This window comes from Vollenhovia emeryi, unplaced genomic scaffold (genome assembly GCF_000949405.1).
Source record: "Vollenhovia emeryi isolate VEMERY1.0 unplaced genomic scaffold, V.emery_V1.0 DF939222.1, whole genome shotgun sequence".
In the NCBI taxonomy this organism is placed as follows: domain Eukaryota; kingdom Metazoa; phylum Arthropoda; class Insecta; order Hymenoptera; family Formicidae; genus Vollenhovia; species Vollenhovia emeryi.
The window spans coordinates 288,862-315,069 of record NW_011967144.1 but is presented as its reverse complement, the minus strand read 5'-3'; the positions used below and the strand labels follow the sequence as shown (position 1 = coordinate 315,069).

Here is a 26,208-nt window from a genome sequence, read left to right as displayed (position 1 = left end):
AAGTGGAGGAGAACAAGTTTTCCTCCACTCGAACATCTACCGAAAATGAAACATGTTAATTCAGAAAATAATAATTACGCACAAAGTCGTGAGTGAATAAGCTAAAAGTGTTCTGTTACCGGGATCATCATTTATCTTTATCGGCTCCTCGACTTTCTTTTTCATCTCTTCCTTTGTAAGTCGATCGCGTCTTGCCCCTACAACTATGTCTTTCATTATCTGCAAGATTTCAAATTAATAATACATATTTAGTGTACGACGCGCGAATTGACAAGAAAGCCCATCATATTTTCTATAAATCCAAAAGTTGTTCTACCGAGAAGAACATTTTGTCCAGATCCTTTAACAAGAGTGAAGACGAACACGTAAGTTGAAAAATAGAGATTAACTTATTTTTTCTGTTCTAAAGACTTGTATGCAAATAGTGAATTGCGAATCGCAAACTATGACTCGGGCACAATCCGGCACTAATAAGTAATACGCATTTGCAGTCGTATCCTGAGAAACAACTGGATGAAGTGAGGGATGAGAAAGCTTTTATGGAATATCAAGAACGTGCTTCTGAGACATCCTTTAAACGTCATGGTAGGGACGATTATCATTTTACATATTTAGTGTACGATGCGCGAATTCACAAAGAAGCCGATCATATTTTCTATAAATCCAAAAGTTGTTCTACCGAGAAGAACATTTTGTCCAGATCCTTTAACAAGAACGCATCCGTCGAGAGATCCATAAATTCTGCCATACTGACGACATCAGTGATATATTGCAGTCTGAATAACAGCGATCGTTTAATTGCGTTAAATTTCCATTGAGCTTTCTGCACCACAGGAAGAAACTCAGATGCCAGCCTGCCGGTCTATAACGTAAAAAAACATTTGATGACAATTACACGTTGCATTCAATAGTAAATAGAAATCTATATACAGACAAAAACTATCCAATATTCAACATCTCAATACCCATAGATTTTTACTCGCGAGTTATGGCCAGATCGGTGTATCATAAATATTATACATACACAATAGTCTGTCGTGAAATTTCCACGCGAAGAAAGCAACTATTATCGCACGTGACAAGAGATAGATCGATTATATAATATGAATAAATTAGAATGATATAATATAAATAAATTAATCCTTAAATATCAATTAGTTTCAATTTGCGGCTTACAAGATAATCCTCTGTACGAGCTGCCTTTAGTTTTGCCAGGTATTTCGGGTCAGCAGCGCGAAATATTTTCAGTAAGTCCGTTCTGTAGTGACAATACTCCTCTCCATATATCGACGCCTATAAAAACGAACAAATCTGATTTATGAAATTAATACAAAAATACACATATCGCATAGGAATCAATGATTTCATTCACCTTGCAATCCACGAGTTTCTGTTGGCCAGATACCACGACAGATGTCTGCATTACAACCTCGGTATTATAGATCTTATATATCTTATATATCTTATATATCTTATATATAAGATGTAAGACGATGATATAAGACTATTAATAAGACCATGACAAAAACCATTAGAAATAGTTCTAGAAGGTCCAGCATTTTTCTGCAGCTAAATAAAGATAAACACAAAGATATACAAATTATGAAGGAGGTATAGAAAGGGCTTGAGAGTTTTTACCAAAAATGGAAAGCAATGTGTGCTCTTTCCTACTAAACCGGCTTCGCTAAAATCGATTCTTTAATTGAAGATCCGGTTTCACCAAAGACACTTAGCTTAAACCTTCGCTTAATACAATCTTCGTCTTTTTCTAAGGTAGTCAATTAGGAACAAACAAAGGATGAATTTAACAAAGGTTCAAGTTGATAAAACCAAGTCTAAGCTGTATTTTACATAGTCAATGATAATTCGCGTGCTTCTTTTTCTACAAAGCGGTCACACGAAAGAAATGTGATGGAAAAATCGATAAAAAAATCTTGCATATTACAGCTCCGGGAAACTCAACGTGGAATGATTGTGCGAAGAATCGCGATAGTAACAGATATTCGTACGAAAGGGCTCGCGTGGATCACAGTCTACAGTTACCCATATCTCACAAACATATTTCTGAAACGGTATAACTTTGAATAGTTTCTGGCGAAATAAACGAAACAGTCGTTACCGACCTCCAGGATGTGTAACCCGCGACACGTATTCAAAGCGATGTGTACAAATAACATATAAGAGCGAAGATAAGGGAGCGCGAAACTTGCTATGACCGCTAAGAGACCGCTTGGCGCGGTCTGTAATCGTTTAAAAGAAACAGTACCGATGTAACGTCTTTTCCTTTCAGATCTTTGCGATAGAAAAATAGGCCTTTGTGCACGTTTCACGCGGCGCATATAGAGAAAAATCTCTTATAACGACACACAGCAATAGCACAAAAGCATCATTGCATACGCATCTAGCGTGTGAGTATGTGTTTCTTTAAATACGTTCCCACTATTTCGTGTATCCGGAGTATACCTACATTCCGCACGCAAATGTATAAGATGCTAAAACGTTTGCAAGGTAAAAGTAACAATACCCGTACATGCACTTTTATTAAAAGTCTCCTATTATAATATAGGCTCCTAATATGAGGTAGTGGAGTTTCTGTATTGGTTCCACCATCAATTTATTGCCCTTGGAGTGAAATATGTTTAGTGGAAAATTCATGCTAGATCATATAATTGTTGCGAGAAAAGATTTGTAATTGAATTCCTACGAGAACGGCGTTGTATAAGACGCAAGATAAAAGGGGAATCACCAGGTGGTATCGAGATTTTGGCTTACGTTGACGAATGTCGCGAAGGATGATGTCCAGGTGACGATGTGGCTGCTGGATCGCTGAACGTTCAAAAACTGGACTGACGTACAAGCTTAAAAACGAGTGATCAGCACGCAGAACAAGTACATACTGCCATAATATTGTGACTCGGTGCCCTGACCGACTCGACTCGTCTTAAGCCAACGGCACACGATACTATTTTTCCTACTGGATTCCTTACGAGAGCTAACCAGGATTCAGCTTTGAGTCACCTGATCGAAAACTCTGCGTCCTGATTGGCTCTCGTAAGCAATCCAGTAGAAAAAATAGTATCGTGTGCCGTTGGCTTTATTTCTTACCGATTAGTTCGAAACAAAGACGGTCTACCGAAATATGATGAACTTATAAATATCCAGTGAGAACACTAACGTCGAATCAAGATCGAATCGACGTCGATGAGGTCGAAACCGCGTTCCAACAGTCAGTTTTCGAAAATAATTAGGTTTTTGAACCTTATTTTTTGTAGTAAATTACTACGTTCAACGTTCTGAATACTTGTAACCTTATTGGAGAGAACAGCCAAGTTAACTTATTTAATACGAAATTTAACAAAAATTAACTTCCAAAACTTTTAATTATAATATTTTCTAAAACTGACGATTGGGACGCAGTTTCGACCCTACTGTGTCGGCAACTTGTATTTTCTACTGATCTATCCGCGCGCTAGATACGTGGAACAAACAGATCGTAAGATAACATAAAGTTCTAACGAGCACTACATGCTCGGAAAGCATTTATTTAGTAATGAGACATTTCATACAATATACCTGCAATTGTGTGTTCGAATATCAAGTAAATAAATAATAAGTAATAAATAATTTCCCAAAAATAATGATAAATAACATCAAACTAATAATTTGCTAAATAAATTCCATGAGCTACAAGATAATTTAAAACAATATATTATATAATAAATTAAGGCTTATTCTTGTGAAATATGGCCGATGATCGAAGGCTCCACTTGTTGCTAATGATACTGAAACTCGTGTTGTTGCTGTAACGTTTCTGCAAAATACAATAAAAAGAGAAAACGTTAAGAAGAAATAACAGCAAGTTCTCTGAAAGAATAGCTTCAATTAATAAAATGCTTAATAGTTTTGTAATTATATATCTGTTTATGACAGGTAGATGTGTGGTGTCAGAGGATAGTGGTAACTAACGACATCAGATAGTTCATAAGCCAGTTAATTAATCTAATTACTCATGGATAGCACGTATATTTTAATCGAAGTCACAGCAATACACGTCTACGCAGATTTATCGAACGGCAACTTATAAAACACGCCGATAATTTCAGGGTGCGATAATTATGTTAATTATTATAATTAATTATTTTACTTCAACATACCATCAAAAGTAATATATATTAAAGTAAGAAAAAGATATTTATATAGATAGCTCTCTACAAGTCTACAAAAAAGTAACGTTAAAAATAGAATCCACTCGGCACAGGCGGAGATTTAAATGTGTAGAAATTATTACACAACTAGGCTTATACAAGCAAGTTTTTTCTACTCAATTTTTATATTCATTCAAGAATAAATATAATAAATTATCGCCTACCTTTAGCCATCATTTTCTACAACTTTTTGTGTGAGTGCCTAACGACAGAGTCATGCGTAGGCACAGATACATCGTCAGGCAGAGATTGAAGTCGAGCGCCAGGCGAACTCTTCTCTGCATCAATTACATCAACATATCCTTGGTTCGCAATTTTTTTATATTCTTCAAGACTATAATAAACAGAGATGCAAAATAGAATGTTTCTTCGTTTCATGCTGTTCTGGGAATCGATTTTGAATGACGTTTTAATTATTTCCGAAGTGCGTACCTTACGCGACCATCCTGATTAAGATCCATTTTTTCAAGCGCTTTTTGTTTCATCTTTTCTAGTTCTTCACATTTCTTACAGTCTAAACCGACAAATCCAGCCGCTGAATTACAGAGTTTCAACCTTATCTCGCTTTCATCAAAAAAGCCATCGTTATTCGAATCTAAACCGATATATATGTCATGGTATATGTAAAGAGAAATAATAATAATTTTTAACAATAAGATTAATTATACGAGAGTAGTTTTATAAATAACTTGGTCAGATATTAAAGAGAACAAGTTGAGTTTTGCGTACTTTATTTTTCGACACAGTATCTTCGAAGTTCAACGTTCGTAAATGAGCAAGCGCTTGCTCCAACGTTTCCCCAGGTTCGTGATTCTTTCGCGAAAAAGGATTTCTTCGAGACCCTCAAAATATGCGTTTGCCTCTTGTTTAAATTGTCATTTTGTTAGTGGTGAATCTAAGTTTCATGCATAATCACAAAACGCCACAAAAAATCTGTTGGATTCTGCTTGAACACTTCCAAACTACGGAGTGAACAGACACGCGGCAGATCTTGCGTAAAGTGTTTTCATGTCTAGTTCATTATGCAAAATAAACTGAACCCGCTCAGTTGAGATACCCGTGGCCTCTGCTAACTCGCGCCCTTTTAATCGGCTGGCAGCCAAAATCATATTATTGAAGTTATCGATCATTTCTGGCGTCACAGATGGTTTTGGAGCTCCAGGACGTGGTGCGTCTTCGATGCTTGTTCTACCACGCATATACTCATTTAGCCAAAGTCGAACAGTTTCATAACAAGAGGAGTCACCCAATGTAGGCAAAATTCTCTTATGAATTTACTTCGCTGTTTTCCCTTCCAGAAAAAATAATTGAATTACACCGCGAATTCCAATTTTACCCACTTCTAAGTGGCACTTAAAACGCTCGTGTTTAAGTAATTGTAAAACAATGAATTATCATCAGAATGACTTGTGACCATAGAATATTCATCTTTAAGAAGGAAACTTTATGACCACATATACGAATGTCATTGTCGCTCTCCATTGTATGCGAACCAAGTTACTTATCAAACCACCCTCGTATGTGTAATAAAAATAATCTTCCCTACCATGATTTTTAAAGAATGTCTCGGGAGCACGTTCTCGACTTTCCTTCCTTTCCAAACTTTTCTTATCCCTCACTTCATCTGGTTGTTGTTTCTCAGGATACGACTGCAATTGCGTATTACTTATTAGCGCCAGATTGTGCCCGATTCGTAGTTTGTGATTCGCAATTCACTATTTGCATACAAGTCTTTAGAACAGAAAAAAATAAGTTGATATCTATTTTTCAACTTACGTGTTCGTGATCCTCGGGCTCCTGCTTCGACTCTTTTACGTTTTCGTATTCGCTCTTGTTCTCCACCACCAGAAAACCTACCGAAAATGAAACATGTTAATTCCGAAAATAATAATTACGTATAAATTCGTAAATGAGCGAGCTAAAAGTGTTATATTCTGTTACCGGGATCTTCGTTTATCTTTATCTCCTCCTGGGCCTTTTTTTCCAACTCTTCTTTTTCAATTTGCTCGCGTCGTTTTCCCTCAACTATGTCTGTTGCCATCTGCAATATTTCAAAATAATATTACATATTTAATGAACGATGCGCGAATTCGCATAAAAGTCGGCCATATTTTCTATAAATCCAAAAGTTGTTCTACCGTGACGAACAATTTCTCCAGATCCTTCATCTGAAACACTTCCTTATAAGAGAGATCCAAATATTCTGCCATAATGTCGACATCCATAGAAAAAGGTTCAGTGGCAGCGATATGTTGCAGTCTGGACAAAACCGCTCGTTTAATTATGTCAAGTTTAAATTGAGCTTTCTGCACCACAGGGACAAACTCGTACGCCAGCCTGCCGGTCTACGTAAAAAACGTTTGATGAAAATTACACGTTGCATTCGATAGTAAATAAAAATCTATACACAGACAAAAAATATCCACTATTCAACAACTCAATACCCATCGATTTTTACTCGCGAGTTATGGCCAGATCGGTGTATTAATACATAATAATCGGTCGTGAAATTTTCTCGCTAAGAAAGCAACTATTATTGCACATGACAAGAGATAGATCGATTATATAATATGAATAAATTAGAAGGGTATAATATAAATTAATTAATCCTTAAATATCAATTAGTTTCAATTTGAGGCTTACAAGAAAATCGTTTGGACGAGCTGTTTTCAATCCTGCAACGTATGTCGGGTCAGCATCGAGAATCTTAAGTACCTCCGTTCTGTACTTACAATACTCCTCTCCATATACCGACTGCTCCTATAAACGAACAAATCAGATTGATGAAACTAGTAAAAAAATATTCGTATCGCATAGGAATAAATGATTTCATTCACCTTGCACTCCGCGAGTTTCTGTTCGCCAGATACCGCGACAGATGTCTGTATTGAAACCATTAGAAATAGTAGTGGAAGGTACCGCATTTTTCTGCAGCTAAATAAAGATAAACACAAAGATATACAAATTATGAAGGAGGTATAGAAAGGGCTTGAGAGTTTTTACCAAAAATGGAAAGCAAAGTGTGCTCTTTCCTACTAAACCGGCTTCGCTAAAATCGATTCTTTAATTGAAGATCCGGTTTCACCAAAGTCACTTAGCTTAAACCTTCGCTTAATCCAATCTTCGTCTTTCTCTAAGGTAGTCAATTAGGAACAAACAAAGGATGAATTTAACTAAGGTTCAAGTTGATGAAACCAAGTCTAAGCTGTATTTTACACGACCGTCAATGACAATTCGTGTGCTTCTTTTTCGATAAAGCGTCAGCGCGAAAGAAATTTGATGGAAAAATCGATAAAAACAACTTGCATATTACAGTTCCGGAAAACCCAACGTGAAATGATGTGCGAAGAATCGCGACAGTAACAGATATTCGTACGAAAGGGCTCGCGTGGATCACAGTCTACAGTTACCCATATCTCACAAACATATTTCTGAAACGGTATAACTTTGAATAATTTCTGGCGAAATAAACGAACCAGTCGTTCCCGACCTCCAGGATGTGTAACCAGCGACATGTATTCAAAGCGATGTGTACAAATAACATATAAGAGCGAAGATAAGGGAGCGCGAAACTTGCTATGACCGCTAAGAGACCGCTTGGCGCGATCATGTAATCGTTTAAAAGAAACAGTACCGATGTAACGTCTTTTCCTTTCAAAATTTTGCGATAGAGAAATAGGTCTATATGCACGTTTCACGCGGCGCATATAAAGAAAAATCTCTTACAAAGACAAACAGCAATAGCACAAAAGCATCATTGCATACGCATCTAGCGTGTGAGTATGTGTTTCTTTAAATACGCTCCTACTGTTTCGTATATCCGGAGTACCTACATTCCGCACGCAAATGTATAAGATGCTAAAACATTTGTAAGGTAAAAGTGCCAATGCCCGGACATGCACTTTTATCTGAACATCGTTTTTTTTTTGGTCTTTAAATACGGATCCTTAAACTTTCAGCCATGAACATATACACATATCACGAGACACGGTAGTGTCTCGCACCAAGTATAAGCGTAGCTAGAATCTTTAATATACATAGAGAAAAATCTCCTATGATAATATAGGCTAATATGAGATAGCGGAGTTTCTGCTAAATTAATTGGCATCGTCTGTTGGTTGCACCATAAATTAATTGTAGCAAAAAGAGATTTGTGATTGAATTTGGGAATTGAAAATCTGCTACCTCATATTAGAATCCTATCTCATAATAGAGGACTTTTCTGAGGATATGTCGTTTCGCGCGTTCTCTCGAAATGCACATGTACGTGCGAGGAAAACAATAACTGCGGTTTGCTCCGTACATTGTTCGCGGCGAATGCAAAAATGCAAAAAGAATGTCCGAGGGTATACGCAAACGCGATCAAGGCAGCAAGCGAAGTGTCTAAGGAAAATCGCACGCGGTATCCGCGATAAATCTACGGCAAGGTGACCAGTTCGGAGTACAGATCCGTTTTTCCTGCGAGAACCGCGCTGTATAATACGGAAGATAAAAGCTAAAGGGTGTCGAGTGGTCCGGAGATTTCGGCTTACATTGACGGACGTTGCGAAGGAAAATGTCCAGGTGATGACGTGGCTGCCGTCGAATATTCGAAAACTGATTGACGAGACCAAGCACAAGTGAACAGCACGATGGATAAATAGATACTGTCGCAGTGTTACGATTCGTGGCCTCCAGCCCGGTCCCTCTTGTTTATTACCGATTCGTTCGGTTACAAAGACGTTCTACCGAGGTATGCGAGTTATGCTGTTTTTATAAATACATCTTATACACAGTGAAGTAAACATGTTACGTGTATATCTATCCGCGTGGTTGACACGTGAAACAATCAGATCGCAAGATAACGTAAAATTCTAACGAGTAAACAAAGAATGAATTAAACTACGATTAACGTGAAACAATTGATGAAACCGGGCCTTAGAGAAATAATTGATATCAACAGACCAAAGCTAACGGCACACGATACTATTTTTCTTATTGAATTGCTTACGAGAGCCAATCAGGATTTAGCCTTGAGTCACCCGATCTAAAACTCTGCGTCTTTATTGGTTCTCGTAAGCAATCCAGGGGAAAAAAATAGTATCGTGTATCGTTGGCTTAATTCGTCCGTTCACTTCAACTTCCGCAATAGAAACCAACGTCTTCGCGCAAGTTTCACGCGGCGCATATAAATAAAATTCTCTTACAACGACAAATGCAATGAGACAAACGCATAATGCACGACGTGTAAATACATGTATTTTTAAATATGTTTCTTTCAGTGCGTAAATCCGGAGAACCTATATTTTCATTTTTGCCTCGTCTGTTCATTTGAGACTCGATTGCGATACGTCGTTTGGCGCGTTCTCTCGAAATACGCGTGCACGTGCGAAGAGGAGGACGGCGGTTTGTTCAAATGGACGTGGCGAATGTAAAAATGCGTGTAGAAAAAGACGTGCGAAGGAAAGGTACACGGCGTATAATGAACAAAGAACGACGTTTTCAGTGTACCTAGCGCCTAAAGTTAAGCAGGGTGTAGTAACAAATAAATATAAGAAGTTAAACATGTGTCCTTTCATATCCTGCCTTTTATCCTTTTCCTTAATGCCTTCCGGGATTTGAATACAGCTCTGTTCCAGTCTCATTCACCGTAGACTAACATTTTCACAGTAAAATATTGATTATTATTAAACTTCAATCTCGTTTGTGAAAAAGTTTTCAACGTTGACAGGGCCTTGGCGGAGTTTCATGTGTATCAGATATATCTATATCCTGTGGACAGTTGCAAGATAATATACATAAGGTTCTACAAACGAGTTATACATGTATAGTAGATATATTTGTATCCTGTGCGCAGTTGCAAAATAACATACGTTTTAACGAGTTATACATTTTCGGAAAACATTTATTTAGCAATGAGACATTTTATACAATATAAATTCCAATTTTTCAAATATCAAGTAATGAAATAATTTCTTAAAAACAATGACAAATATTAACGATCTTAGGAACAATTTGCAGAGTTAATTCGATGAGCTAAAAAATTGAACGCAGTATATTACACATGCGATAATTAAAGCTCTTTTTCTACCTACAACCACATTGAGTTCTGAAACGAAAAAAATCATGTGAATCGTTTCTTTCTAATAATATATGTCAAAATAAATTAGTTCACATAACACCATCCATGAATAGCGTAAATTAATCAAATGCATAAACGAACGTGTTATGTCGGCAAAGCAGCATTAGCCTGCTCGTTGAGCAAATGTACATTGATTAAAATATTAAACTGCTTTATCACAGCGGCTAGCCTAATTGCGTGGATTTTATCTTTACTTATTAACAATTTAATTTATTATAAATGTCATATGATTTCGAATTAAATGTCAGCACGTATGTTTATAAATTTGTTTCCGAATTAAGTAACTATATAATATTATTTATATTTTATTAGTTTTCATTTACATCATGGAAATATATCATATATCTTAATTATATGTATATGATATATCTTCAATATATCTTCAGTATACATCATACATAATAATGATAATTTCTAAAATATAATTTATATTATATAGTAACAAAAATTATAGTCCATATTATTTCGAAAACATGTGTTCAACGATATATGAGATACCGATTATTAAACATTTTACATTTGCTCGGCGAATAGTCTAATTGTCTTTTGACTGCATTCAAGGATTCTCTTCTTATCCGTGGATTGAGACAAATAGCTATAAATCTTGATCAAGTTATATAAATTATAATTAATTGGTTATCCAAAAAGGGATAATTAATTTATACAATTATTTTGTATTTAGATATTACGAGAAAAAGAATTTACATGATTTCTTGCTTCCAACATCGTCACTGAATATGGCTGATGTCTAATGACTGAAATCTCGAAAAAATACAAAAGTAAAATTATTACCAATATTTTTAGTATAAATATAAAAGTCTACAATTCAATTGCACTTCTCTGAAACAAAAATGTTTTAAAGTCTTACATGGGATTAAATCGACAATCATAGAACTTTACAATATTTTTATCCATTATTTAAAAAAAATTAACTAGAAACATTTTCGTCAACTATTCGATCATCACGTTGCATTATCTACATGTTTATATGTTCGGTATACTGTTCTGGTTGATTTGTTGTTTAGCGGAATTCAAATCTTGTTGCTGTGGAAGATTGTGGCTGACTTGTGCAGCGCCATGACTGCTCGACGGAACGTTACCCTGAGTATTTTGTGGCACTTGATTTTGGATTTGTTGCTGTTGTATTTGTTGTTGAGCCTGTTGAGGCTGATTTTGGATCTGTTGTTGGACCTGCTGAGGCTGATTCAGATTCTGCTGTTGGACCTGCTGAGGTTTAATCTGAGCCTGCTGTTGAACCTGCTGAGGCTGACCTTGGAATTGTTGATGTACTTGCTGAGGTTGGAACTGAGGCTGTTGCGGTACTGGTACTTGGTACTGCGGCTGTTGTCCCTGGTACTGCTGATGCTGCGGAATCTGACTAGGATAATGCTGCTGAGGAGGTGGAACTTGTGGTTGATACTGTTGCTGTGGCAATTGACCCTGGTATTGTGGCACATGGCCAACTGGTTGTGGTGGTAGTTGTCCTTGTGGATGATACTGGGGATCGTATTGTTGGTACTGTGGTGGGAACTGTAAAACGACAAGAAAAGAATGTATTAAGATAAGATAATCACACATCTGCTGAAACAATAACTTGAATTGATAGAATGCATAATAGTTTTGTAATTACTCACCTGTTCATGTTGGACGGGTAGATGTGCAGTGTCAGGGGATGGTGGTAACTAACAACAACAACAGAAAGTGCACAAGCTAGGTTAATTATTCTAATTACTACGGATAGCACGTCTTTTAGTAAAAGCAATAGCGATAACTTCTACGCAGCTTCTATCAAACGGCGACTTATGAGACACGCTTATCGTGCTAGTAATTACAGTCGCGCATCACAAAAAAATAGTTGGAGAAGCGACAAAATCTAATTTTACCTCGAACATGCTATCGAAGGTGTATATACGAAAGCAAGATAAAATCGTTTAGATAGCTCTAGACGTCTATAGAAAACTAATGTTCAAAAAATAAAATCGAAACTCGACATATACGGGGATCTAATCCTGTAGCAATTACTGAGATACACACAACGGGACTTATATAAATATGCTTCTCTACTCAATTTTTCAGTGCATTAAAATTGATAATTGAATGCCTACCACTGCTTTGGAAACTATTTTCTGAATTTCTTCCGCTCTTTGCCTCTGGAAAGCTTCGTATTCTTGCTGAGAATAAATTTGTTGCTCATCCAATCCCTGCCATCCTTCATCCTGCTGGAAATCGGGTTTCTTCGTTTGTTCTAAAAATTCTTCATAACTGCAATAAGCAAAAGCACAAAATAGTTCTTCGTTCCATGTGATTGTAACAATCCATTAGTTACTTTTCTGAACACTAATTTTACTAATTTCCGAAATATATACGTACCTTATGAGACCATCGTGATTAAGGTCGGCTTCATTAAAGACGTGTTCTCGCATCCTTTCCATTTCTTCCCGTCTTTCGTAGGTATCGTCCTCAGGCGCACCTTCAGTGTAAAGTTTATCCAATTCTTTCAAAAACAGAGCCTTTACCTCGTCTTGATCCCAGAAACCATTGCCGTCCAAATCTAAATCAATTTGTCATTGTATGTATTAAGAGGAACTATTTTTTTTAATAATGTTGATCAATTATGTAACAAATGTGATAATCTTTCCTACCATGAAGGTAAAAGAACGTCTTGGGATCAAATTCTTGAGCTTCCATATGATCTTGCTTCTCCCATACTTCTTCCAACTGTTGCTTGCTACCAGGATGATGCAACTGCAAATGCGTATTGCTTGGCGTGATTCGTAATTCGTAATTTTGTAATTCGCAGTTCTCTATTCGTACAAGACTTTATAGAAGAATAGAAAGAAACTAGTTCACATCCGATTTTCCACTTACTGGTTTGTGATCCTTATGCTTCTTCTTCATCGCTTCTAGCTCCTCCTCGTATTTCTTCCTCTCTTCCTCCTTCAGACCTTCCGAGAATTGAACGTCTTAATTTCAATTCAAAAATAATTATTACATATAAATTCATAAATAAGCAAATCTAAAAGCGTCATGTTCTGTTACCGGTATTACCCTTCATCTTTTGCTCCTCCTCGAATTTCTTCTGCATCTCGTATTCTTTAAACTGCTGGCGTCTTCGTTTATCAGCATCCGCCAAGTCTTTCGTCGTCTGCAATATTTCAAAAAATTTTAAGTACACATTTATTAGACCAAGTAATTCATATAAGAACCGGCCATATTTTCTACAAATCCAGCTGTTCTACCTTGGCGATCAATTTCTTCAGATCGTCTATCTCGAACGTGTGCGCATTAGAGTGATCCAAATGTTCCGCTATCTTTAAATGGTCTATATCCAGGCCGTTTATCAGATTGTGCTCCTTGGTAGCGAGATGTCGCAGCCTCTCCAGCTCCTCCCGCTTCAATTCGTCAAGCTTTGTTCTGACCTTGTGGTTCACGAACTGCAGTTCGTGCGCTATCTTGCCCGTCTACGTACAAAATCATCTGATGAAAATTACAGATTGCATTCAATAGTATGGAATCTATATATAGACAGACAATATCTAACATTCAACGATCGTATATACATAGACACATTTCTATTCGTGAGTTCTGCTAAGATCAGGGTGTCACAAACATGATAGTCTAGCATAAAATTTCAATGTTTTAACAAACAAAAAAGGCAACTGTTGATCATGACGAGAAATCAAACGCGTTGAAATTATATAATATAAATAGATTAGAATTACTTAATGTAGACAAATTAATCTTCGTGTCTTAATCAGCCTTAATTTGGGACTTACACGTATATCGTCTTCATGGGCCTTTTCCAACTTTGCACGGAATTCCGGATCACTTTCCAGGGCTTGAACCACCTCCTTCAGGTACCGATGATACTCCATTTGGTACTCTGGATTTCCCTACAAAGATGAACGTTTTACGACGTTACCCATATAAACCGGGTCGATAGAATTGTCGCAAATATATATCTACCAAATCGTCAGAGTCATCGACCTCGTTCGTGTCCTTGTGGTCCTCATTCTTCTTTTCGATTGGCGGTGCGACCGATGTCTGTATTATTAAAACTACTAACAATAGTGGTAGAAGGTACCGCATTTTTCTGGAACTGAATAAGAACAAAAAGATATATTAGATATATAATAGTAAAAGAAAGTCGCAGAAAGTGCCGGGAGAATTTTTATCGGCGCGAAATAGAAAGTGCGCGCTTATCCACTGGAAAAACCAGCTGTCCAATTTAAGTCGTACTTTATATTCCCGTCAGTGACAGTTCGTGCGTTATCTCTTATTCGCGATAAAGCCTTAATGATTACGATCGCATGCGTGGAGAAGATTAAAGAAGATTAAACCATCGATCAACAATTCGATAAAAAAGACTGCATTACGTATATAGCGTCATATTTGCATCGCGTCGCAACTTTAGCTAGCGGGACTCGGGTTCGAGCGCATAAATGCACACGTGCGCAGCGTCGCATTTGATGTCGCAGCTCGAGGAAATCCGAGGTCAACGTGGAACGAACGTCAGTGAAGCGAAAGGCCACCCACCTACAGTGGGGTCTTTTATTCTCGAAAAATACAATTTGTCATGAAAGTGAATACTAAGAGCTAGTTTTACAAATGACGGTCAACTGCTAACCGAAGGTTGATCGGTTTACTGTCCCTTCTTAAAAACAACAAGACAGAGAAGGACAGGGAGTTGACTCAACTCCGGTTAACAGTTAACCGACGTTCGTGAAACTGGCTCTGGGGCTCGATTCTCGAATTCGTTCGAAGGAGAAACATATGCGAAAATTCTGCTCTTACAGAAAAGTTCCGAGTCGATTGGCTATTCGCATGGTCCTCAACCAATCGACTTTCAACTTTTCTGCGAGGGTACAATTTTCGCATTGCGTTTCTCTTTCGAATGAATTCAAGAATCGAGCCCCAGAGCACAATATTCCGCTGATGAAATATCGTACGCGATATTTTTCAAGAACAAGACTGCAAAGTCCGGGACTGTGAGTTGTTAGTCGTAGGTTAGAAGTCGGATCTATGCGACGGTCCTTCCTCTTCCACTTCAAATGCACCGTAGACATAATACTTCATATTCCAGTTACGACATAGATTTGGTCAATATGACATGAAATCGACGTCATCTGGACGTTACATTTTCCTTGGGCGACGTTGTTCAACTTCGAGCTAACAACAAGCTTCATTCGTTCCTCGTCCCTTTCCAACTATTACTTAAGAAAAAGACAGACATGAATTCAACCAAGATCAATCGGCGGTTGGTGAAACTGGGCCTAAGGCTCCAGATTCGTAGGGAAAGCGCACACGTGGACGAACGGGACACGTCAGTCCGTGGTGGAGTGACTTTCGATAATCTTCCCAGTCGTGGACGGTGGGAGGCGGGCGAGATGAACGAATCGGTCGTTATCGATCATCAAGGTAACGCGGAACGCGCAGATGTGCGGCGACGTATTCAAGGCGATGTGCACGAACGTCCGCGACCGGACACAAGACGACGACGAGTCCCCCCCCCCGTTTCCGGCTTCCGCGGCGGAGACGCGTGCACCTCGTCTTACGCGCGGCGCGTACAAGCATAGAAATGTCTCGCAAATGACAAATGTCAGCGGCAAGGTATTGTACGCGCACCTGCCGCGTAAACACGTGTCCCTTTAAATACGTGTCCACGCGTCACATCCCGTTTATACCGCATGGCGTTTTCGCACGCCTCTCGTTACGGAGTACTCGTACGGAGTACGCGGACGTGTCCAAGCGGTTTTTGTTCCGGGTATCTTTGCCTCGTCCGCTCGATTGCGACACGTCGTTTCGCGCGTGTGCGTGCGTGCGTGCGTGCGGAAAAAGAAAAAAAAGAGGACAGCGGCGACTCGCGCGCACGCACACACGTACGCGCGACGGACGTGGAAACGCGTGCGGAGAGGACGCGCGTAAACACCATCAAGGCCGCCGCGGGCGAAGGATCCCGGGGAATCGTCCGCGGTGAAAGTTGAGCGAGAGCCAACGGCGGATCAATTCGGAGCGGAGATCGGCGTTGTGTAACGCGGCGGGTTTAGAGGCTAGGAAGGGAATCTCGGGCGGCGCGGGTGCGGCGAGGCTTACGTTGACGGGCGTCGCGACGCCGGGTGGTGTGCAGGTGACCGTTGCGGCTGCCGTGGATCGCCGTGTACTCGCGGCCGAGGACGGACTGGCGTGCGAGCGCAAACGCGAGCGGACGACACGCACGGCGGACAGACACTGCCGATGCGTTATCTCTCGTTGACACCGCCGACCCGTGCTGCCACCTAATAAGCCTGACACGTGCGCGAGCCGTGCCAGATCGATATGCACTGCGCGTTACTCGACGCGCCGCTGATTGACGCTCGTCTAACTCGTCTTCCGTCAGACGAGGCGCGGAACAGGAGAAATGGGAGTAACGAAACTTTTTTTTGTGGGGGGAGGGAGAATGAGAGTATTCCGCAAGGATAAACGTAAAAGCTTTCGTACCATCGTCGCATGCGCGCGTCAATGAGACTCAGCCACGTGGCGCGCACGCCAGATGGTGACAGATGGCTTCATTCATGGGCGCCAAGTCGACTCGTAGCGCCGAACTATTTCGATTACGTCTTAAAATATCGCACTCTCCGTCTGTCACGGACCGGAAGTTTTATAATTAATTTACCGCGCTCGTGATCCGCCTTTAAGTATCGTATAATTGATCAGGGTCGGGATTGGTCGAGCGAACTTATTATTTAATTGTATTACTCTTGGTCTGGCTTCAATACCCTGGTGAAAATATTATAAATTGGAGGGTAAATCGAAGGTAAGGAGAGAGTGATAGAAGCGTAAATGATAAGTGTGGGTAGCGTAATTTGGAACAGCGAAGCGTAAAAGAAACTTCCACGCTTCTTTTACGCTTTGCTGTCCCAAATTACGCTTTCTACACATTTCGTTTGCGCTTCTGTCACTCTCCCCTTACATTCGATTTACGCTCCAAATTCTATTTTCACCAGGGTAGATTTTCGTTATTTCGAGTTACTAGAATTTTATATAGAAAAAATATATAATGCTAATGAAAAGGCGTTACAAACTTATCGCCTCGAAGCGCCGAACTACTTCGATTAAGTCTTGAAATATGGTCATCTGTCGCGAACGGGAAGTTTTCTAATTAATTTACTGCGTTCGTGATTCGCCTTTGATTAACTTATAATTGATTAGGATCGGGATTGATCAAGCAAACTTATTATGTGATTATATTACCTTTATCCTGATTTCGATAGATTTTCGTTATTTCAAGATAAAATTTGTAACATATCGTTACTGGAATTTTATATAGAAAAATATATAACGCTAATAAAAAGGCGTTACAAACTTATCGTCTCGTAGAGTCGAACTACTTCGATTACGTCTTAAAATATGGTCATCTGTTACGGACCGGAAGTTTTATAATTAATTTACTCCGTTCGTGATTCGCCTTTAAGTATCTTATATTTGTTTTGGATCGGAATTGGTCGAGCGAACATATTATTTGATTGTATTATTTTTATTCTGACTTGAAAGATTTATAATAAATAAATTTTGGTCGACTTTAACTGGCACGTGTTGACTGCTTATTATATTGCTTGATTATTTATTAAGGAATTGCTTGAAAAAGAGCAAAACTCATGATCGAAACGTTGCTGTGTATTTTTTTTAAATTTATTAAACACGTGCCAGTTAAGGTCGACCAAAATTTATTTATTGTTATTTATTACTGGCAACCGCTCGAGGTTTGAAAGAGGTTTTCTTTTTGTATTCGATCCTTTTTGTATTATTTTTCTCTCACTGCATCTCTTTTGCAACAAATTAAATGAAATTAATTACAAATTTGATTAAATTACATATAATGTTAATAAGAAGTCGTTACACACTTGATCCTACGATAATTTAAATCTTGTAAAAATCTATTATATATCCAATGTAAATGAATAAATTTGTTAATTTCAATTTTGAGCTGATTTATATAGTGTTACCGCATTTCTTCAAACGTCTATCACTCATTGTCAGTCGGAGAAACATCACTCATGTGACATGTATCTTTATGTGTACGTCAAAATAAATTGGCAGCAAGAGCCTTGCCTCATTACGTGCACGTGGAAAGACGTGGAAGAACACGAGGCAATTGATATTCTCGAAAAACATCTTCAACAATGGTTTGAAACCTCGGAACTATGGCGTAGAAATAATTCCGCCTGTCCTTTTGTCAAGTACGCAAATAAAATTGTTTAAACCGAGGGATTACAATAGAAACAAAATTTATTTAAAATCGAAGTACGTCGGAGCGCACAAGACCGAGAAGCTGTAATTTGTTAAGCTTATACGTGAAAAAAAAGAGACTTTAGCCTTGCGCGCGCGCATATATTTCAATGATTTTATGTTCGATATAAACGAGTTTCGCGCGCCTGTATATACCTTTCGCGCTTTCGTATTAACAGGTCTAAGATTAAACCGCGTAACCCGGCGATTCTCGCGTAAAGACAAAACATTAGCACGCGAATTGAAAAATACAAAACCGAGTAAAGTTAAGTGTCCCTTAATCTACTGGAAAAGTTGCGCGTCGCGTAAGCTTATTGTGCGCCACGTAATGCAGATAATTGCGACTGTTTCAATTCACGGCTCGATAGTTAACGCTGGCCGAGTGCCAGACGTAGTCGCGAACGTGCAGCTCATACAAACAAACCAACTGACAAGTCGCTGATGACTATCTTCCGACCGCGCTGAGAACTAATTTGTGGGGTGCAAAGAGTCATCCCGCGAGCCGAGCTTCGCGCGCACGAATTACGAAAAAGAAATAGAAAAAAAAGACATAAGTATCTCGACCACGAGCCATTGATTTTCCGCGAAACAAAATCCAGCGAGAATCCCGATCGCCGCGCGATTAAACGTGCACCCCATCTCGGCGCGGAGACGTCGAGGTAATTAACGCAGCGCACAAAGCCGACCGTAAAATTCGCGGGCGCGGCGTGCTAAAGCGCGGTGCCGCGCCGTGAAAATCTATTACCGGCCTTAAAGGCTTCGGGCCAATAACCCCATTTACATTTTATAGCCGGCTGTTCTATCTTGATTTGGGCGGCAAGTAGGTCCGGTGTGTTTCTCGCCCTGGAAACCGGAAAAGGAACACCGAGAGCGCTAAAAAAGGAGAGAGAGAGAGAGAGAGAGAGAGAGAGAGAGAGAGAGAGAGAGAGAGAGAGAGAGAGAGAGAGAAGAAAAAGGAGAGAAAGCTGCGCGTATCGATGGCGAACGAACGAACCGACAGGTCGAGGTGGCCTCCGGTGCGTTATACGCTAAAGTTTACGACCACGCCCCTGACTGATCGGAACCTGTGCCGGACACGATTCTCCACTTGACCACCCTAGCCAAGCGAAGTGTCGTCACTTCGAAACCCCCCGTGTCGTCTCGACACAATGCCCAGAACTAATTCGCCGCGAAAATAGCGCCGGCACTTTTAAACTGTGGGGAGATGGGGATTTAAATATCTTTCTTAAAATCTTCTCTCCTCCCCCCCTCTCGTTCTCTCTCTCTCTCTCTCTCTCTCTCTCTTTGTCATCGAAATTTAAATCTCCCTTTCCGCACGTTAGTAGCTCACACAGCTCGAAGAATTTCATTGTGCGGTGTTTTGTCAGACATAAATCATCAGCTGTCGTCATAATAAGCAATCGATTGTCAATAGGGGAGACCTCCAAGCTAAAAGCCCAAGTTCTAAAAGCCCAAGTTCCCTGGATATTTAAAAGTTTTCGAATAGCAAGATTATGTTTCGACACAACGAGTCCCGTCAGAAAAAGGTGATATTTCGATAACGGTATTCAATAGAGTGGTACGGTGTGCCGGCACGGTGTGTGTCGCACTGTCGGGCGTCCCTTAAAGTACCGATAGCCACATCGCTATTGTCGCAAGTATAACAATACCGCACATCTCAATGCGTAAGGAATGCGATATGGAGTATCGCTATGCGAAAGCCCCTATTAGATCGATCCTCGACAGTATCTTGGACCCCCCGCCGACAGCCACGGAGCGAACGCCGTGGATCATCGCGCGCGTTTCCACGTCCTGAATACGAAATGACACGAGGAAACCCACTCTTTCCTCCGAAGCCCCCGGCGAAGGTTTGAATTCCTGGGTTGGTCATTAGGACGGTATACCTGTGTCTACAATCTTTTGTAGTGGCCTGTTACCTCGCCGGCCACAATGCCCCGGGCCCGGACAAGTGTTTTCGTATCTGATTGACCCATCTCCGGGGCAGGGCCTCCGACAAACGGCTAATTTTTCTTCGAGCTAACGACCTTCATATACCTGACCTCCATCTACCGCGCCTCCCCCCATCGTCCCCTCGCCACCGCCCTGTCCCCCAAACCTCTTACCAATATCACCTCTTTTGTCTTTTCCCGCTGCTGCGTCGTTCGCTTCGCGTCCACCTATTTGCGAAGCTGCGGAGTCACCGGAAACGCTCGCGAGTCGGCTCTCGGCGTAGGGTGGGATCCACCGTCCGTCCGTCTCCCCCGTACTCCCTCTCGTACTCGCGGGACCCTTTTGCGCCCCGCCCTCACCCTTACCTCTTTCGAAAACGCGCTCCTAAGAGAGGAGTCCGGCTGAGGCCGCACGGCGCGTTCTCCACTAGTAGGACCACCTACCGCGCGGGAACGGCGTATCCTCTCGTGTCCTGTCGAGGACCCGCCGCGAGGAGGTCCGGCTTTTTTTACCGTTACTCATTTCTTCGCGGAATTCGGCGGAGAGTATAAAAAGAGAGACAGACGGACAGACACGGGAAGCTCGACGGTATCGTCCTAAAATCATTCACTTTTGCCGCTCAAATGAAGCTACAAGTGAAAATATGTGAATCACGAAGGAAAAATCTCGCCACCGGGATTCTTCAAAGGTGAACACGTTCTGGGCAAAATTCCTTTCGTGTTTCTTCCGATCCTTCCTCGATAGCCTCGGAGTGTTAAAAGTGCATTTTCTTTGGGAAAACGCGCGCACGCCCAACTATTCGATACTTTTCAAAGTAGCGTTATCGATCCTTTTACAATATATGTATGTGTTGTAACGTTAAATGTCAACACATTAATATCCTGCTTATGCTAAGGAATAATCAATCATTCAATTCTCTGCAATCGACTCCGAACTTCCACGTATCATAGATGCGACATATAGCGAAGAGAGTAAGATTATGTTAATTTAAGTTGAAATGACGAGCAAGCTAAACTCATTACAAGTTTTTAACAACTATTCCTATTAAGATTATAATAATTATATATAATAAATGTGATTTAGATTATATTGCTATGCTTGTAATTTTATAGCTATCTTCGTAATACGTACAGATCCGATAACGACACTAGTTTCTAAGAGAAAACGAAGTTATTCCATTAAGGACGTACATAATAATCTAATAAAATTTTTCATTAAAACTTTTCATTACATTTTTACGAAATGAATAAGTAAATAGCGGATAGGATGATGCGTTTAATATCAGAAAATTCTATTTTGCTCTTAATCACGCCTCGTATGCTACTCTACAGGCAATTAAATTTTATAGAAAACGTGGTATTATATTTCTTGGATTTTTACCTCGTACAAGTCGTAATTTACAGCCATTGGATGTTGCACTTTATGCGCCATTGAAAACGATTTATAGTCAAGTCTACGAAAATTTCTTGACTTCAAATTCGGGAGGTATTACTTTAATTAAAGATGCGTTAAAAATGTTGGAGCTGCTTATATTAAGGCAACTAACATCCTGCAGTAAATGCATTTAAAGTTATAGGCGTATAACCTAAAACGATAAAATCCTATCTATAAAGATAAATACTGTGTAATATGTTTCAGTTCCGTACTAAAAAAAATACTACGTAATAATATGTTTCAGTCCCATTCTATTCACAGTAATCTATTTTTATTTAAAGAAACTACAATTTGCTTATAAAGTTTTCGAATTTTTGACAAAGGCTTTAGTGATCAGAAAAAAATTAATCAATTTTATATCGTCAGAAATAAAAAAAAACATTAAGGAATCTTAAGCTCAACTTCTTATCAGCTTTTCCTGTATTAGTTTTCCCAACCTTCTATCTATTATATCGCTTCGGTTTTACTTTTACTTTACTTTTAACTTTCTCCACGTGAGTCGCAATCACGACCAGATGCACTCTGCGCGGCCTATCTGGCTGAACGAGATAGTTTTCATCCCATCCATCTGTACCGCTAAGTATCTTCCCTCATTTCCCGTGAAGAATTCCTTAGACTTATCTCCTCACAAAGAACATCCGAGATAATTCATGGAATATTTCACGGGATAATCTTCGCACTACTTAAATTTTCTCACGCCTGTCCAAATTGCTGAAATTGCTGAAATTGTCCTGAGACAAGTTTTTAGACCGCATGTTTTCCGTACTTAGAATAAAATGAATACAAAAAGGAAGATAAGAAAAGGTCGCGAGTAAAGATTAAAAACATAAGAAATCTTCAGATATGCGTATCTGACGGGAGGAAGTTATTAAACTACACTGCTCAAAAGAAATATGGCATAGAAAAATTTTATGCAAAAATTGGACGACTTTGACTGACGGTAACTCCGCGAAAAATCATCGTAAAATTATGTTCTTTTTTCTTAAATTAAAGCTTGAAATCTCTACTTTAAGATACTATAGTTCTCTTTTAGGTGTGATGCATCCCTACCACTGTAACACCTTAAATGTGAGGGCATGTTTGTTATATTGAAAATTACAAAGTTTGACGGAGTGCATGGACTTGCTACATTTTTTTCGGGGATACTGTTTACAGGAACATAAAGTACGAACCTTCCTCTTCAATTTAAAAGAAAAAAGAAGTCGCTGCCATTTTTTTCGCAAGGATACAGTACTTTAAAGTAACCCTTGCATTATTGGCATATACCAGGTTGCCGGTCGGATTTTGCATATCATATGGCCCTGAAAAGAACCGTTTGTGTGTGTGTGTATGTGTGTGTGTAGAATGACTCATTTTGGGGTGCTTGATTAAAGTGAGTCCCCTTGCCTCTCACTTGTGTGTGTGTGTGTATGTTTAAATTTGAAAAACGCGTGTTTCCTCCACATTGTTGAATTACTGCTTGCAGCCGATTTCTGTGGAATGTGGGAATGTCATTCCACAGGAAGAAATTAGGGCTTGCACTAACATGAGGAATCGGCTGCAAGCAGTAATTCAACAATGCGGAGGAAACACGCATTTTTCAAATTTAAACACGCACACACACACAAGTGAGAGGCAAAGGGACTCATTTTAATCAAGCACCCCAAAATGAGTCATTCTATACACACACACAAACGGCTCTTTTCAGGGCCATATGATGTGCAAAATCCGACCGGCAACCTGGTATATGCCAATAATGCAAGGGTGTAAACAGTATCCCCGAAAAAAAATGTAGCAAGTCCATGCACTCCGTCAAACTTTGTAATTTTCAATATAACAAACATGCCCTCACATTTAAGGTGTTACAGTGGTTGGGATGCATCACACCTAAAAAAGAACTATAGTATCTTAAAGTAGAGATTTCAAGCTTTAATTAAAAAAAAAAGAACATTTTACGATGATTTTTCGCGGAGTTACCGTCAGTCAAAGTTAACCAATTTTTGCATAAAATTTTTCTATGCCATATTTCTTTTGAGCAGTGTAGTTGTAAGTGTGACTCAGACATTTTATCAAGAGCTTAGCGTTTGAAAAGAACAAAATTCTTAAATCCTGACGAAGGTCACATTGTTCGCTTTACCTTTAACAAAAAGCTTTGTTAACAAAAGTAGTCTGAAGTAAAAATCCTAAAAAAAATGAATGGTCTTAAAATCACTAATGCCATAAAACCATTTTCGATTCTACAAGATACAATCCAAATAGGCAGGTTAATTGCTTTCGTGAGAAAACATAAGTAAAAAGTGAGATAAGTTTTCGCGCGAGCTTCATTTTCAATAAAAATTGGTTTCGGAATCTGAAAAGTAACGACGTTCATTTTGCCTGAATCTTACTTTTTCAGGAGAAATCACCGCTTTCTGTCGTTATTGATTTGAAAACTCATCGGTCATTCTTGCTATTTCGAGAGTATCTGTCTTATGCTCGTTTAACATCAAATGTGATTTCACATGGGGACGCGGTGTAAGTCAATGAATATGTTTCAATTCGCAAAGAAATACGTTTATTACGAGCGGAGTAATCGCGTGGTCATCACTTTTAACGCTGAATTCGCGGTCTCGATACGACTTCTCAAAGACAGAAAGAGAGAAAGGGGGACAGAAACCCTCCTCTGTGCGACGATTGTGCGACAAGGTATTCGATACCAGAGTGCCAACGAGTGCCGTCGCTGACCACCGCCTTCAAGAATGGAACACACGGAATTACGTATCGCCGTCCATCGTGCAACCTCTCATTTCCCTCCTACTGCAATCAGCGGCATTTAAGCCTGGCTTTCGAGCGTTTAAGCATTTAGCCGCTTCCGCCATATCTCGCGGTTGTCTTGTACCGGGCATAGTTTTTTCGCGGAACGGGATGGCTCTCCCTCGTTCGGTTCCTGGAAGAACGGACGCGGTGATGGACGCTGGTATGTCGTGGCATGTCGCAAGCAAGAATTGCACTAGTCACCCGTTGATCCTCGTTCACGTAATCGTCGAGCTGATCCATCGAATCATCCCGAGGCCAATACAGTATCGGGGCGCAGCTAGGCTTATCAACAAAAATGGAATTTGTATGCCGAAGATAAATCGAGTACAAATTTTTCCGAGTATCAGTGGAGAAGCGCGACAAGCTCGGTACAACCTTGCGTTGAATCATAGCGCATAAAATGTCATTCTTATGTTGTTTCCACACAATTTTTACGCGTCCTTGCGACGTGCGAGCGGACAAAATAAGACACGTTTCTCAGAATGAAAAGCCAACGTCGATTAACCCTAGGTTGTCACACCTTTTTTGTGGAACGAATTGGACACCGTGACCAACGCAATTCGAAAAGCTGCAGTTTACTATAATAACTAAGTGTCCAAAAATTCTGAAATAATTCCCAGATGAAATTGGAACATAGAAAAATATATTCCAATTATATAAAGTTATTAGTTTAATTACTTTCATTGAAAAGAAATTGTCGGAATAAAAACAGTTTGGTTAGGTTAGGTTAGCGACATATTAATATATGGATATATTAAATTTCATCGAATATATCCATTTTAATTTAATCGGAAAACTTAATCAGGAAAACCGACAGTTAATTTTTCACCGGAAACACCACTTAGGCCCGGTTTTTCATTCTCTGGTTAACTGTTAACCAGAAGCTAGTCGACTCTCCCTCTTTTTCTATGTTATTATCTAAGAAGAGACAGAGAATCGACTAATCTCTAATTAACCAGAAAATAAAAAACCAGGCCTTAATCGATTTATCCAATGGGAATTTTTCTCCCTGTAGCTTTATCGAAACGTTTCCTACAACGGAACCAGGAACATTGAGTTTCGACATTTCGCCCGCAGTCCAGCTGCTATCACTCTGGGGGAAAAAATGACAGCAACCCATTTTGGTGCCCACAATTAGTATTCGAATTATTTGGACTGTTCGTAACACTCTGATCTTTTATGAATTTACTAAAATCGAACTAAAAATCGCAATTAGCTATTCTACTTCCAAGATTTGTAAGTAATTCTCTCAATTAGTTCTGTCGATAATTTTCACTTAAGAGGCACTAACCGAAATGTCAAGTTGCTTAACTACAAAAAAAATCGGTCAAAATTTGTCCCAGAGTATGAGTTTACGAACAATCCAAATAATTCGATTACTAATTGTGGGCCCCAAAGTGGGTTGCTATTTGTCCTTTTTACCCCAGAGCAGGCAAAAGTTTCGCATCTACGGCAGGCTCCGCGTGTCTACGTCATCGA

General features: G+C 39.5%; 3 protein-coding genes across 10 annotated transcripts in view; all 3 read right to left on the bottom strand.

The window, feature by feature from the left end:
* Positions 1 to 2,918, bottom strand: part of LOC105560766 — a 5,327-nt gene extending 2,409 nt beyond the window's left edge. For both annotated transcript variants that reach the window (XM_012010156.1, XM_012010157.1), the window contains exons 1-4: positions 2,773 to 2,918; positions 1,373 to 1,569; positions 1,177 to 1,293; positions 680 to 862 (exon numbers count right to left, since the gene is read on the bottom strand). In XM_012010156.1, coding sequence (XP_011865546.1) covers positions 680 to 862; positions 1,177 to 1,293; positions 1,373 to 1,423 — 351 coding nt within the window. In that variant the 5' untranslated portion in view covers positions 1,424 to 1,569; positions 2,773 to 2,918. The remainder of the gene's footprint in view (positions 1 to 679; positions 863 to 1,176; positions 1,294 to 1,372; positions 1,570 to 2,772) is intronic.
* The window catches only part of LOC105560768 (nucleobindin-2-like), an 11,737-nt gene extending 2,564 nt beyond the window's left edge, over positions 1 to 9,173 (bottom strand). Inside the window, exons 1-10 of one of the 3 annotated variants that reach the window (XM_012010161.1) lie at positions 8,738 to 9,173; positions 7,043 to 7,139; positions 6,849 to 6,965; positions 6,344 to 6,550; positions 6,147 to 6,246; positions 5,982 to 6,058; positions 5,752 to 5,854; positions 4,638 to 4,800; positions 4,370 to 4,539; positions 3,500 to 3,811 (exon numbers count right to left, since the gene is read on the bottom strand). In XM_012010161.1, coding sequence (XP_011865551.1) covers positions 4,386 to 4,539; positions 4,638 to 4,800; positions 5,752 to 5,854; positions 5,982 to 6,058; positions 6,147 to 6,246; positions 6,344 to 6,550; positions 6,849 to 6,965; positions 7,043 to 7,129 — 1,008 coding nt within the window. In that variant the 5' untranslated portion in view covers positions 7,130 to 7,139; positions 8,738 to 9,173 and the 3' untranslated portion in view covers positions 3,500 to 3,811; positions 4,370 to 4,385. Of the gene's footprint in view, positions 1 to 3,499; positions 3,812 to 4,369; positions 4,540 to 4,622; positions 4,801 to 5,751; positions 5,855 to 5,981; positions 6,059 to 6,146; positions 6,247 to 6,343; positions 6,551 to 6,848; positions 6,966 to 7,042; positions 7,140 to 7,681; positions 8,315 to 8,737 lie in introns of those variants that run through there. The other 2 variants (XM_012010159.1, XM_012010160.1) reach the window with 2 other exon arrangements.
* A 1,809-nt stretch (positions 9,174 to 10,982) lies between these two features.
* On the bottom strand, positions 10,983 to 16,676 carry LOC105560765 (nucleobindin-2). 5 transcript variants are annotated; one of them, XM_012010151.1, is made up of 11 exons: positions 16,420 to 16,675; positions 14,293 to 14,425; positions 14,103 to 14,219; positions 13,566 to 13,787; positions 13,366 to 13,471; positions 13,195 to 13,289; positions 12,969 to 13,071; positions 12,697 to 12,877; positions 12,432 to 12,588; positions 11,961 to 12,008; positions 10,983 to 11,856 (listed from the first exon to the last, which is right to left on the bottom strand). In XM_012010151.1, the coding sequence occupies exons 2-11, from the start codon at positions 14,413 to 14,415 to the stop codon at positions 11,311 to 11,313; spliced, it is 1,698 nt and encodes a 565-aa protein (XP_011865541.1). In that variant the 5' UTR covers positions 14,416 to 14,425; positions 16,420 to 16,675; the 3' UTR covers positions 10,983 to 11,310. The 5 variants fall into 5 exon arrangements, with proteins under 5 accessions (XP_011865541.1, XP_011865543.1, XP_011865542.1 ...); XM_012010153.1 differs by having other exon boundaries at positions 13,195 to 13,271; positions 16,420 to 16,674; XM_012010152.1 differs by having other exon boundaries at positions 13,375 to 13,471; positions 16,420 to 16,674.
* Positions 16,677 to 26,208: the final 9,532 nt, after the last annotated feature.